This window comes from Arctopsyche grandis, chromosome 4 (assembly GCF_051622035.1).
Source record: "Arctopsyche grandis isolate Sample6627 chromosome 4, ASM5162203v2, whole genome shotgun sequence".
NCBI classification, from domain to species: Eukaryota; Metazoa; Arthropoda; class Insecta; order Trichoptera; family Hydropsychidae; genus Arctopsyche; species Arctopsyche grandis.
The window spans coordinates 11,741,614-11,756,411 of NC_135358.1; the positions used below are offsets into that span (position 1 = coordinate 11,741,614).

Consider the following 14,798-nt stretch of genomic DNA (forward strand, 5'->3'; position numbering starts at 1 on the left):
ATTGTTTTTCTTGATAGTATTTTAAGTTTTATATTATTTTAATGTTAGTGTATACAACATAATAGTAAAAAGAGCTTAGTTACAATTCTTATAAATGTTCATAATACAATTTTTATACATTTTAATTTTTATCATGGTGTCATTAGGGGAGGTAAACAGACAATTTCGCACATGGCGATCGTTGCAACGAAAATCACGAATACGGAATAACTATAATTATCGTTAGTGTGATAGTTCACGTAAATGACTTTTGAAGGGTGGAATTTTCTAGTGACTACGTTCTAGATTACGTGATCGATTAGTGACGTGTGCGAGATCGCCATGTGCGAAACAGTCACCGAACCATTACGGGATTACTTCCAAGGCGACACCTATGGCCAAATTTGTACAATAGGTTTATAATATTATTATAAATTTGAAATTAAATTCAAGTAAATGGTGACAAATGAGGGCAGGTGGATAATTTGTTAAGAATCGTTTCAAAAATGAAATCAGATTAATCGGCAAACTTTAATAGGAAACAATCGATCTAGAGTCACATACATCTAAGGTCTGGCCAGCAGCTCTGGATCAGGGTTCGAGCCCGTGACCCCTCAGTTGTTATAATTATACGCTAACCATTGATCAATGTTGCTTGTTATTATCAAAGATCGGCGTTTGATGGATGCTTTTCGTACAAAAAATGGTTTACTACTGTCAATTTCTTACAAAAATCATGATTTTTTTTATCTCTTGTATTGAACACTAATGGAACGGTCTATTGTTATTTGAAAAGCATCCATCCAACGTCGATTTCTGGTTATTATACATAGATATATTAATATTAACTAAAGACCATTTAAAGTCGACGATCTAAAGAAAATAGGATTTAAGCTACCTGTGTTTATATATAAATTATGTAAACATCTTTTTGTAATCACTGAGATTCTTCACAAGTGTATTATTTTACGAAAAATTTATGAAATCCTATCAATAACCGTATTGTATTGTTTCGAGGAAATACTAAAAAAAATGGTAGCAACAAATGATTTTTTGTGAAACAGAATTTTCAGTAAAAAGCCTTAGTTAGGGCTACATTGAAAGAAATCGGTCGAATTCATTCGGCCCTCGTGTTTCTTTTTCGTATCAAACTTTCTCGCCACTCTGTATCAATAAATATCGAGTGGATGGACGTTATCTGGCCTGTCAGTCAACGATCATCATCATAGTGCGGCGGGTGGTCTATACAGCCACAATGGTCCCTAATCACGAGACCACGGCTCCCATATAGCAACAATCCTCGAGTGTTTTCTCTCTCTCACTCGGTATGCTAATCTGATTTCGGACCATAAACACTTCGGACGCGCACGTGAGATGTCTTATCTCCATAATTTACAGACGCCGTGGTAGCGAGAGAGGCAGGGGTGCGCAAGTTGCGAATCGCACCCCGACACCTGTGCCGGTCAATCGCGAGACCACCCACTCACCTGGCGTGTAATTAGGTACATCTACCTGGCTGGGATGTCCGTCTCGATTTTTTACCGGTCCATTGTGCTGCCTCCGTGTCAAAAGGCCGATTGTGAAAAATGACGTAGTCAATCACGGCGATCGTTACGACGGCGATTGTTTACTGCCAATTTGGATCGAGTACTGTATGACAACTATTTATGTTAAGACTTGCCTAGGTTAAGTTTCATGAGAAAATTTCACAGTTGATGTGTTAAATATTTCGGCTGTGAATACATACATATGTACCTACATATGTGGACTAGTTCAGACGCGTGCTTAGATTATGTCTGTCTGATTACAGGTTTCTTGTCAGTATACTGTATAGTTTCTAAATAATAAATTTCAAAAACGAATCATTTTATCGTACATATAATAACAGAAGAAATAAAAATACGTATGAAATCAGGATAGAGTACGTTTGGGCGAAGTCAAATGAAAAATGCCACTTTGTCTGAAGAAAAAGATCTTCGATCAATATGTTTTGATGTATGGATGTGAAACTTGGACATTGAATGTCAAAATACTACAAAAATTCCAATGCAGTCAAAGAAGTATAGAAAGCCATATGCTTGGCATAGTAAAGAGGGGTAGAAAACGGAATACATGGGTGAGTATGAAAACGGTAGTTGAGATAGTGGAGAGTGTGAAGATATTGAATGGGTGGGTCACGAAACTAGAAGAATGGACAAAATAAGTGCTGAAATGGTGAAAGAGTGAAAGGAAGGCTACAAGGAAGATGGGTAGGTGAAATTATAAAAATGTGTGGGGTGAGATGGATGAGAATTGCGCAAAACAGAAACGAATTATTTTTCGTTAAAGCTATTTCTTAAGAGGACTGGACCAGCGCCTTGTCCTTACAAACGTATTAGACTTTTCCCTTCCTCAATTATGGCACTAGAGCAATTATTTTTTAATATGCTATGGATATCCACCATAGGCATGTTTCAATTTTATTATTTTTTTGATTAATTAATTTATTTGATTTTTGATTAATCAAAAAAATAAAAAATTGAAACATTCCTATGGTGAATAAAAATAGCATATTAAAAAATAATTTATCTAATGCCATAATTGAGGAAGGGAGAAGTCTAATACGTTTGTATGGACAAGGTGCTGGGGTCCAGCCCTCTTAATTATTACCAGAAACTAGAGTAATATAACATAATATATCGTATAATGCTAACAATTGAGGAGTCACGGGTTCGATCCCTTACCGGGTGTTATTGGCCAGGTCTTTGATACATGTATGTGACTCCAGGTTGATTGTTTCCTATCAGAGTTTGCCAATTTACAAACAGTTCCCACAAAATTTGCTACCTACCATAAGTTATCACCATTATTCGAATTAAATTTATTTTAATAATCATATTATAGATAACCATATAAATAGTAAAGATTTGGCCATATGTGTCGCTTTGGGGTATCCCATAATAGTACCATATATGTATTTATATAAAAATAGTGTGAGGAAACTAGATGGAATTCGAAATCAAGAAATTACGGGAAATCCCTAATCTGAAACATAACCATGAATTAAAAAAGTTGAAAAGCCCTGTATAAGGTTAGAGATTTTAATTTTCAAATGCGACTGCGTTCCACGAACCTTTAATGAGTTCATAGGTCATTGAATAAGAATTTTTGCCGTATTATGATAAAATAATAACTTTATGACATTGGGAATATAATTAATATTTTAAATACCACCGAATAAAATAATAACTATATAAAGAGAAAAACTCGTTTTTACGGTCTCTGATTAATTATAATATTTTATTACACGGATAATGATAACTTAAACCGAAATTAAAATTTTAACATGACAATTTTACGTCTTTATTTATAAATATATAAAAAATATACACGTTTTATTAAACTACAGAATTTCAAGATTATACTAGTTTGTTCATACACGAACTATCGGTTCTAATTGGAGTGCTAACAGTCTAAAGTTATCTTCAAATAACTTACCAGGTATTGTATAAAACGTTTAGCTGTCAAAACGCAAAGTATTTAAAGGAGAAATCCTGTGGAAATCACATTACAACGCTGCTATACATACATAGTTCCCGTTTCCGCTAATTTTTCAAATATTGTAACCTAGGGTAAGCAAATATATTTACATAGAGGATGGGACAAACGATTTAGAATACTTAAACTTAATAATATGATCTAGGACTTCCAAGCTGGATTAAACCGAACCCGAAAAACCAGCTTTTTGACCATCTTTCAAAAAAACCGAAAACCGGGTTTTTAACTCGATCAACCGGCTTTTTATGGTTTCCTTTATGTTTTTTTCCTCAAAACTAACAATTATGAATTTAAAATTTCTATGAAAGATCAAAAAATAATTTGTATTGAATCCAAAATTTTCTTTGGGAATAGGCGCATATTTCTTTGAACAACATAAAAAGGCACGGCACTTAGTGGTGGCTTTTTGAGATATAGTAATGGACGCAGACAAGATCATAAACTAACAAAATATTATTGAAAGTAGTTTCAATAATCTTATTATAACATGCCTAATAGTTTGTGTATGAACAAACTAGTTCGTTTGTCAACTTGTTATTTTATGTAAACTATAACTGACCAGATTCGTTCGTGTACGAACAAACTAGATATTCATGAACGAACGAAATGTATACTTGAACTGTAACATATGCATCCAATGCATATACAACTATAAAGTTTATTGAGCTGCAATTATGCAATGTTTATCAAACATGAATTTACGCAATTTCAACTCGGAGTATTGCACGATTCTTAAAATGATTTTAAATTCTCAGTCTGTTAGAATTACACACACATTAATTCTAACGGTGAATTCGAATAAAAAAAAAACACATTGTACAATCATTTTATGAATCGATTCGTTGTAATTTCGAATCGTACAGACAGCAAGCTCTTCAATTCTCACACACTTACGCACATCTAGTCACGATCAATCAATGATAACCCCTTGACGCCGGCGAATACGGGTCACCGTTTTTAACATGCCACGTATCCGATCACGAAACAATCGCCATATGTTATACATACAATAAAATCACTTTAGACACACACGCATATTTGAAAATCAGTGCAATACATACATATATTATATGAATATGTGTGAGTGAGGTGAAATCAGTAACGACATATTCCCACGAAACCAACCTGCCGTATCATTGTCAGCGTTGTTAAGTCCCCAGTAAGTGATCATTACACAAAATCATACACGAGTCCGTTGACGACCCCCACATTGTGCACGGTGATGACCTTTAACGGTTCGTTAAATAAATCAGTGCTTTTATTATTACCGGTAGTGGATGAAAGAAAATGTAAAATAAAAAGAGTGCACCTGACGCAATGCACAATGCACTCGAACCCTTTCGTCGATAGCCCTAATGAAAGATTTTGTCGATTGATATTATCTATCACGCGACAGGTGATACAATTTTATTGTTGAACTGCAATAGGTGATTCAACAGGGCTGTAGCTGTAACTTAAGTACCTACCATTTCAAAAAGAACATTTTTACCGTATCTATGTATAATAAATATATCTAAACGTAGTAACAATAGATGAAGTTTTGTTATCATTTAAAAATTTGGACTTGAAATTTTCACTGATTTGAATCGGTCACTAATTTCATGGTTTTTATATTTTATAAAAAAACTTTCAAATAAATAATTTCATAAATTTACTGATCGTCTAATTTTTACAAGGTTTTTTGACGTGTATTTAAATGGCGAGTTACTTATTCTCATATACATATGTACATATGTATGTATGTATGTATATAAAATGGTTTAGATGGTTTCATTTGGTTATCATTTGGTCAGAATGTCTGTGGTCAGTAGTTAATTTAAATAATCAGTAATTTACATAAAACGGTTAGTATTTGAATTAAATATTCATATAATTCAAAATAAGTACTTACATGAACAGTTCGATGATGTGTCTTTAAGATAATCGGAAAACATGAAAATAAATCAAATAACATGTACGATTTGAACATTCCTGTAAAAAATACATGAAATATTGTTAGAAAACGGATTGAAGTTGAATAAAAAAAACAATATGGAAATATCTAATTATTATATTATATTATAACACAAACACGTACGAAAATACCAAAATTAGTCTTGATGCCAAATATATAAAAGTAAAAGAATACCAAAATCAGAGAATTCAGCATATGTGGTGCCTCAAAATATAAAATATTGTTGTTGCTTACAATTTAATGTTCTTTACTGACCACTTTTATGAACATTGATATACTTATTTACATTTTACGAATGTTTGCCAAAAAATTTGATGACAAAAAACATCTATATTTGAACGTATAATGTATGTATGTATGTATGTATATAGAGTTAAACGTTCAAGATTTGCTGTTTCACACAGATTCATTTACGGGAGTAGTTTTGGCAAATTTTGACTTAATACTCCAAATGAACTACATATTACCAAACCAAGTCATTATTGTTGATACAAAGTGTCATTCTTGCTTGTATTTAACTATGTACGTAGTATTTCTATGTATGCTACTATATGTAGTGGCTAGATCTAATTTTAAATTAAAAATATTAATAAAAACACATATCATAAGTTATAAGCGCTCTTTAAATGCTGTGTCTCATATGTGAGAGCATCTGTTAAACCGAGTCTCCGAGTATGGAACTGAGTATTAATTTCTATTTTTAATTTATTTTTCTATATTGTATGTAAAAATTGTAGGAGTTTCCCGCAATTCGGTAGCAACAACATCGACAAATTATTTATTCACGGTTTAGTTAATGAGTGTCTCGGTCGAAGCCCCCGGGGCTTGGGGGCTTTTGAAGGCTCAGGTGTTTCGGTGGCCCCCTCCCACTGAGCTAACCTGCCCGTTGAGTGCAAAGTTTCCTCAATTGCTATTACAACTTCCTCAGCCCACACCCACTTCCTCGCACCAGGTGAGTTCTAGCTTTGTTCTCGTCATGGACGAAACCCACCCTCGACGTTTGCCAAAAGTAATAAATGATTAACTATATAAATCATTTATATTTAAATCAATATGATGATATTTTTGGCGCCTTATATCGGCGAGATTCGAATGAGTATCTACACATGTACATACATACATACGTATCCATTGAGTACATATTGATATTAATCAAGTGAAATTGATCGACGCCAATGAATTCGAATCAACAATGCGTTGACGTCATTCTTATTGTCCTTTCGTGTTATTGTAGTAATATTGCAATCAAACGATATTTATTTATTTTTTTACATATATACCAGGAAGGCCTTACAGGTGCGCCTTCCTTGCCAATTACAAATATTGCAGCATTTTTTATTTTTTTTATTATAAAAGTTGCTGAATTAAGAGATACTGAAAAACTCGCAAATTAACGAGACATTTATGAATTGTACATAAATTTTATTGTACACATGTAAATCAGTCTCAAATAGTGGTGACATAGTACATAGGTAGGAAGGATATTTAGCCAATTTTACCGGGAACCGTTTCAACAATGAAATCGGAGAAAATTGGCAAACTCTGATGGGAAAAGATCGACCTGGAGTCACAAATATCCAGGTCTAACCAGCAGCACTACAGATATACCCAGAAAAATTATTTTCACTCTTCAGATCTGGCACCTCTCGACGCTAAGCAAAAGCTTAACGACCGAGCTATGCTGCTGGCTAATTTGTTATGAATGAGATTTTATTGCAAATATTTTTAACACACTGAAGACTTTTTTATTTGTTATATTAATTAATAAAATATGAGCCGTTATATTTGAAAGTGGCGGAAGTCCAATTTTCAATTCCAAAAACACTATTTCTGTTTGACTTAATTCACAAATTGTTATCACTTCTTTTAATTCGATATAGATATTCAGAATTTCGAAATAACATAATAAACGTATTACAGGCCACTAGTGTTTTAAACTATTGATAAACGCAAAAACGAAGAAAGGTGGACTTATGCCACTTTCAATTATAATGGCTCATATTATCGTAACATTACCATTTAATATGTAAAACCTATCACTATTTATCAGTAATCAGGAATTAACTAAATAAATGTTTGATTTATTTTAATGCCCGATACGGCAGAAAAAAAATGAATAGAATTATTTGAATCTGGAATAATTATATATGTAGATAGATCTTTTCCTTTCTCGTTTTGCTCTGCTGAGCATCGTGGTCATTTGAGATCTAGTGGACTAGCCTCCACTCCTCCCAGTCCTTGTTGATGACTTTCTTCGGTTGATAATACAATGGTTTCCCATTGCTATCTGTATAATAAAGATAGATAGATACGTACATATATACAAATATATTAATGTATCTATCCCTTCAGATTATTCTATATAGTATGTACTGGATTGAACTTCTATATTGTTAAAATGCAGAAGTTCAATCCAGTGCATAATACATTTTCTTGCCTTTAGGCAACAATTTATATGATCAGTAAATTTTACAAAAATTCGGTAATAATAGTGTATGTAATATATATGTAGATAGTTAGTAAATAAATCCCTTATGGTTCAATGTATTTTTTTGACAGACAAACATTCAGTGACGGATAATATATTATAACCTACTGATCATCTATTTACTAACCAAATCAAAAGAAGTTTCTGATCGAATAAATACAGGCCGATTATAAATATGTATATAAACACTCATATGATAACAATTCTAACTACCTATACATATGTATGTACATACTACATACATATATTCGAAAATGGACTAGAAAATATCATCCGAGCCGTTATATTTGAAAGTGGCGAAGTCCAATTATCAGTTCCAAAAATACTATTTCAATTTGACTTAATTCACAAATCATTATCACTACTTTTAATTCGATATTTACAGAATCTCGGAAAGGCCAAATAAACTTATTACAGGCCAACAGTATTCTTACATATTGTAAAATGCAAAACATTTTATTTAATGAACATATTGCGAAATATTTCTCGAAATGAAGAAAAGTGACCTTTGGCCAATTTCAAATGTAACGGCTCATATGTACCTATAGAATAAAACGTTGAATCATCTCGTAAATTAAATTTGAAGTTTTGGGTATTCATATTCTCATATTATTCAGTGCAATTTGCTTTTGTATGTATATAAACTGAACTAATTGTTCCGGAGATAAAACGTCATGTCTTTGCTACATAATTAATTTTATTTATACATGGTCGTAATTTATAATGAAAACTGACGTTCACATTAAATTATAAAGAAACACGGAAACTGGACTTTCCGTATTGTAGCTTTACAATGAACATGTTCTTATGTTGAGGTACGCATATTAAAATATGTACCTGAACTTATAACCGTCGTAGTTATGTAACTTTATTAAGCGAAAATTAACGATACAGTTAGCGGTGTTATAAGGAAAAGAAATTGCGGGAATTTTATTGGTAGATGCTTATTAAAAATTTATCATATTATATTACGACGTTCAATGTGATCTTATCATAAACGAAGATTCAGAATATTTTTAAAGAGAAAAATTAAGCGGAAAATGTACTGGTAACGCTGCATTTCGCAGTGCGACAGAAGCGTCTTATTTTTATGCATTTTCTTCCGAATGCGACGACTGCTTTGTTGCACTTTTTCACGTTTTCGTTTGCTTTTTTTGGCGCGCGTCGCAAAACAGAGTAAAAATACTTGTCAACCGATTGAGTTATCGCGTCTAGTCTCGGCATGCTAGTGCTTCTAAAACTCTACAGTAAAGATATTTTTAAAAGTTTTAATATCAATCGTGTTTAAAACGCTGCAATGTTTAAAAGATATTAAATTTTTATATCATAAATCACAGGGAGAGATTTTGGGCTTTTAAGCAGTTTTTACCCGATTCTTACTTACCTATCATTCTTATTTCAACTTATCATTCAATAGATTTAAAAATATTTTCCATAACGAAGCATTTGCTTTTTATTATATAAATACATATATTATAATTTTATATTGTTGGACAACCATCGTTTAATTAGCGTTTTGTAACTTTTAAGCGCATCCTCACGATTAGAGAGATTTATTACAAGTTAATGAACCTCTCTTCGAAGAATAAATTTCTCTCTTTCTTCGAGTATAAATTTAGCATCTGCATTTGTATACCTATTTTTTCAGTTGGTCTTTTTTGGTTTTTGAAGCGCTCAAGCGTACGCCAACTATCTTCAAATATGCATACTTATACATACATAAGTATGAACATATATGTACATATATTTTACACCCAATTGGTTAAAATTGTCATTTCTTGCTTAATTCATTAGCGGTGCACCACTCATGAATTATAAAAAAGGCAGTTAATAAAACACACAAAGACAAATAGTATATTCTTATATTTTACTTATTTATTTACAATTTTTCACAAAAACAAAACAAAAAAAAACATTGCGCTTCTCCTTTTAAAAATTCAATTTAAAAATCGCTATAGTTTTCGTTGACCACTCTAAAATTTGTTTAAGTATCTACTTACATATAAAATAATAAAAAAATCAATCTTAATATTTTTATTTACAATAGGAAGGTCAATATAATTTACAATAATTTATTTTTATACATATATAAATTTTATTTATTATTTAAGTAAACAAGTTTGTCTATACATATAAAAAAATCACATTGTCGCATATAAATTTAAAATAAATCCGAACAAAACGTTTCTGTTAAAATACAAATCGGGCAATATGAGAAAATAATTTGTACTTTGTATTTATCAGCGTTTTTAATATTTTAGCATTGAACGTTCAGCAATTTTCAACATGTAAAAATATAAAAAATGTTCAAATTCACTAATTTTAGTATTGCTACCTCGTTTCTATTGAACTATTAACATTTTTTATACAAATAGTATCAACAATATTTATTATTAACACATTGACATTATATTATACAAGAATTTTTATTTATTTTTTTATTTACTATTATCTAAAATAGCACATAAGACTCTCACACTTTACTGATCTAACGAACACCCAAATTTTTGATTATCCACGTGTTTTTACAAGTACGTGAATTTCTTTACTATATCCTTAACTGTTTTATTTACTTTTTAACTCGATACGTTAATTTATGAAATATTACATATACTCATAGAACAGTCTTTAAGTTAAATTTAAATTTAGTATTAAAGTTTTGGCAAGTTATCCAGACAATATGAAGAATTCGAGTTGCAGACTGGCAACGACGTCGAAACGATCCTTATTAATTCAAAATCCTTGAAACTATTTATTAAATTCAATAAATGATAAAAAAAATAACCAATCAACAAAAATAAATACGAATATATTTTCTAGTACACGTGACTGTTGATATTTTTTAATATCCATTTTTAGTGGATTTTTTTATGATGACAATAAACGTACTAAAATTTAATATGCGCATTTTAATGAATTTATAAAATTACATACAGTGGCAGTGCAGTAGATATGTTTATTTTTATAATTTATAATATATATTCGACATATTCAAATTGAATATGTATGATATATAAAATGAAATTAATATTATAGATAACATTAATTCGAAAAAGAAAATAAAATAAATTGCATTATAGTGAAATTGATAGATACATACATTAATTCAAATTATATATTTGTAAAATATAGTTTTGATAGATTTACTGACATTGTATGATGTGTTGATTACCACAATATACCACTGTATTGTTTTATAATTATTGCCAATTGTTTTACTATGGAAACTTTTAGTACTATTTTGAATTTGAAATTTCACAAGAGTCTCTTTCGCCGTGGTCCAAAAGGCTGTCAATCATCAACGACGTCTTCTGCAGTGTCTTCTCCGCCGACAGACACGCAGAGCCTGCAACTTCGTTACAACTGGAGGAACTGCAATTGGACACCAGCCCGTCAAAGGTGGACTTGGTGCCATTGCTCAAGCCGCCTTCATTTGCTAGCACGTGGTACGAGGAGGTGTTGTTGTTCTCGAATAAATTTTGATGTTCACAAGACGCCGCCATCTTGGCTTTACAATCGGATCCTTCACCGGAGGAGTTGATTTTACCACCCCTGCCCAAGTAATCGAAGCAGTTGGCAGCACCGTCAACGTTGACATCGTTTAAAACACCTTCTGTATACAGATCTGTATTGTATTTGTCCGATCTGGGTTGGGTTTTTGAGCAGCTTTCGAGTCCTGATGAGAATTGACTCTGCTGCGCATGGTAGGAGAAGGTGAATTGGTGGTCTTGCGTCTGCGGATGGAACTGTGACGGTGCCAGGTGGTTCTGGAAGTTGACAAGGAACCGCTCCTGAGGATTCAGGTAGGTGGGGAAGCCAGCGTGGAAGGCGGCGGAAGTCGAAGATCAGGCGGAAGCTAGTTGCCTCCACACCGTGTGTCACATAGAGTTCATGTACGGCCAAGAGAACGAGCTGCCCGACAGCAGCATGTCCCTTATGAGGGTCTCTATCGGCGTTTTACCAACTAGTCTCACGAAGAACAACTGTTCAATAACTTGAGAACTGACTGTCCTTAACGAAGGCAAACGCAACAAGAGCTTTCCAAATCGCGTTGGTTGGTTTGGATATTGCGTTCGACAGTGCTCCTCCAGTGCACACTGAGACTTCTCTTGTAGACCTTCTATATGTGTCACGTCCGATAACCCGCAAGCATCTGAAACAATAACAAAACATAAAATTAGCTTCTAAATACAAAATTAAACTATGCAGTTTTGATACACTTCTTATTGAGCCAAAGCAATCGAGTACCTATGTATGTACATACAGTCACGGTCATGGAAAAAGGAACCGCTCCGCATTCGTGGAGCATCATCAAACGTAAAATCAGCAAAAATATAATTTCAAGCCTTCACTAATTGCAATACATTATTCAAAAACTATAACTTGATGAATTTCCATCGCAAATTCTCTTGTTTTGGAAAATTGAAGCAGTCATTAAAGCTAAATGGGGAAGGGGGGGGAACTAAATTTTAAATATTTTGTTATTTTATTTTGACCGCTATAAAAGTCACGTATAAAATGCTAGTAGCGAGAATGGCATATTATGTAAAGAACATACTTCAGGCGAGATTCACTATTTAAAAAAAACCTTGCGATCACCTGAATTTGTCACTTGGATTTGAAACCTGAATCAGGTGTTAATTTACATATTTGGTGACTTGTGAAAATCTTACTGTATGCATTTATGGTCGAAAACCAGATTTACAAATTCGCCAAAAAAGTAGTGCGAAAGTTTTCGCGAGCAAAGGTTTAGGTATAAATATAATATTATTCAATTTAAAAAATGTTCAAAAGTTTTGCGTTTTATTTTCTACGTTTACTATTGCGTCAAGAAGAAATCTGGTTGTAAAACATCCCTCACGCATAATTTGTTCCAGTTTGTTACGTTTTTTTTTTTACATTTTTTTACTATAATATCTACCTATTTTTTTACTATACTGATGTCTACCATTTTAAGTCATTTACTCAAAATTAACGCGTAAATCAGTTTTTTCGTTTATTTTGTAAGTCGTTCCGTTTTCCGTGACCACCACTGTATGTATTAATACATTTTTTTAGAAGACAACTTGAGACAGTTGCCATAAAGATACCGAAATAAGTTTATTCTCAGGCTTACTTTTATAAAATCTAAATATTATGTCTAAAGGTGTAGTCTGAACTCGACATAAACGATAAAAGTCTAGCATGTGCGCTTGCTTGACCTTATAGCGCTAACGATAAAGCAAGGGATGAACATATTTTTTATTTGAAAGGATTGAAAATAAGGTTTATAAATAGTTAAGTGCTACCTTATATTTCGTTAAGGTACAAAATTCAGTGCCCACTCCGGAGGGTTAATTCAATTGAAACTCCATTGTAAGTCACTCGAACAAAGTTCCGTTGGATTTGTACAATGGTTCTCGTTAAATTTGTTAGCGGAATAAATTAAAACACAAAACAAAAACAAATTTTAACTTTGAACTCTGGGCGGCCGTCTGCTCCGCGACTTTACAAGGTTGTATAAATTAAATATTAAAACCGACCGAGAATAGAACAGGAAGGAGGGAGGGCACATTATTGACTTCTTACAGAATTAATTCCGAGTAAGGAGATTATCATAGATTGATATCGTGCGTGCACGGTAATTGATGTCGTCATCAACAAAAGGAAGTACTAATAGTGCAGCGAAGATCGTAATTCACTTTCTTTTCGAGCGATTGCACCCGAAAAGCATTGCATGGTTTCGTACTTCGGGAGATAAACGAGTCTTTCACCCCCGTTTCGCTCGAAAAATTCCATTTCTATTTTTTTACTAGTACGTCATCACATTCTTTACATATGCTTCGATCAATTAAACCGTTAAACCTCCTCTTTTGTCTTCGGAGCAGTTGAAGCACGTGTCGGTCAATTAAGTGCAAACAACTTAAGCAGATGAGCGAACTCTAAAAATAACGAGAGGCAATGTCATTCTTAATAAGCAGCAGCAAGTCTTATCGCCTCAATTAAAATTCACTGGTAAAAATAAAGACCATTTACCCACTAAATATAGAAGCAGGACAATATTGGTCGATGACGCGACCAACATCAAACCCTATAATTTGATTAAATTTACGATCAGTCAACGCCAAGTTGGATTAAAAATATAAAATAAATTAGGCGCCCCCCCAATTCATCTAGGAACAATGTGAAGTTCTTAACCCTTTCGCCGCTTCGCTCGTTACGTCGCACTACGATCAAAAGGGACAATTATTCACTTGACGGGCCAGAGTGCCGGACACACATTGGTGACACCACACCACAATTGGATCTAATTGTTCCCAAAGAAGATTCCTTAACACATCGTGTCCAAGGAATATTCTCGCAAGCGCTTGATTGCTAACGTTGTGTGTCATTATTGCGTGAGACACAAACTATTACATTGTTATTCATACTAATTGTCGTCGGGAATGATAGTAGTTGATGTGTCTAGTAATCGGTAATCATCGTATACAATTACGGAATAGCGTAGCGTATTGTATGAATCGTAAGTATCGGGTTCTTGATAAGGTCAAAAGATTAAGACGTTCAATTCTGTCAATGGTTTCGAGTACATAGTAGTAGTACTAGAATTTTCGGCAATTCATGAATGGTGAGCCATCTTCATTTATTTTCAATTTCATTTTAATTTTATCAAATTATGTGTAAATATCCAGAAAACTTTATGTGACACGCTATTCGAGAATACTTAGTGCGCTTTCTATCACACTTCGTTCTCATATTGCCATACTTGATTTATTCACTGACTAAAAAATATATACAAACACAATTTACATGATGCTATTTCGACTTACTTTTAAAGAAGTATTTTATGCCAAATTCAGC

At 32.9% G+C, this 14,798-nt stretch overlaps 1 protein-coding gene across 1 annotated transcript in view; it reads right to left on the reverse strand.

The window, feature by feature from the left end:
* Positions 1-11,707: 11,707 nt before the first annotated feature.
* Positions 11,708-14,798, reverse strand: part of svp (COUP transcription factor 2) — a 110,848-nt gene continuing 107,757 nt past the window's right edge. The window contains exon 4 of the mRNA XM_077428973.1: positions 11,708-12,111. Within this exon, the coding sequence (XP_077285099.1) occupies positions 11,837-12,111 (275 nt within the window). The 3' untranslated portion in view covers positions 11,708-11,836. The remainder of the gene's footprint in view (positions 12,112-14,798) is intronic.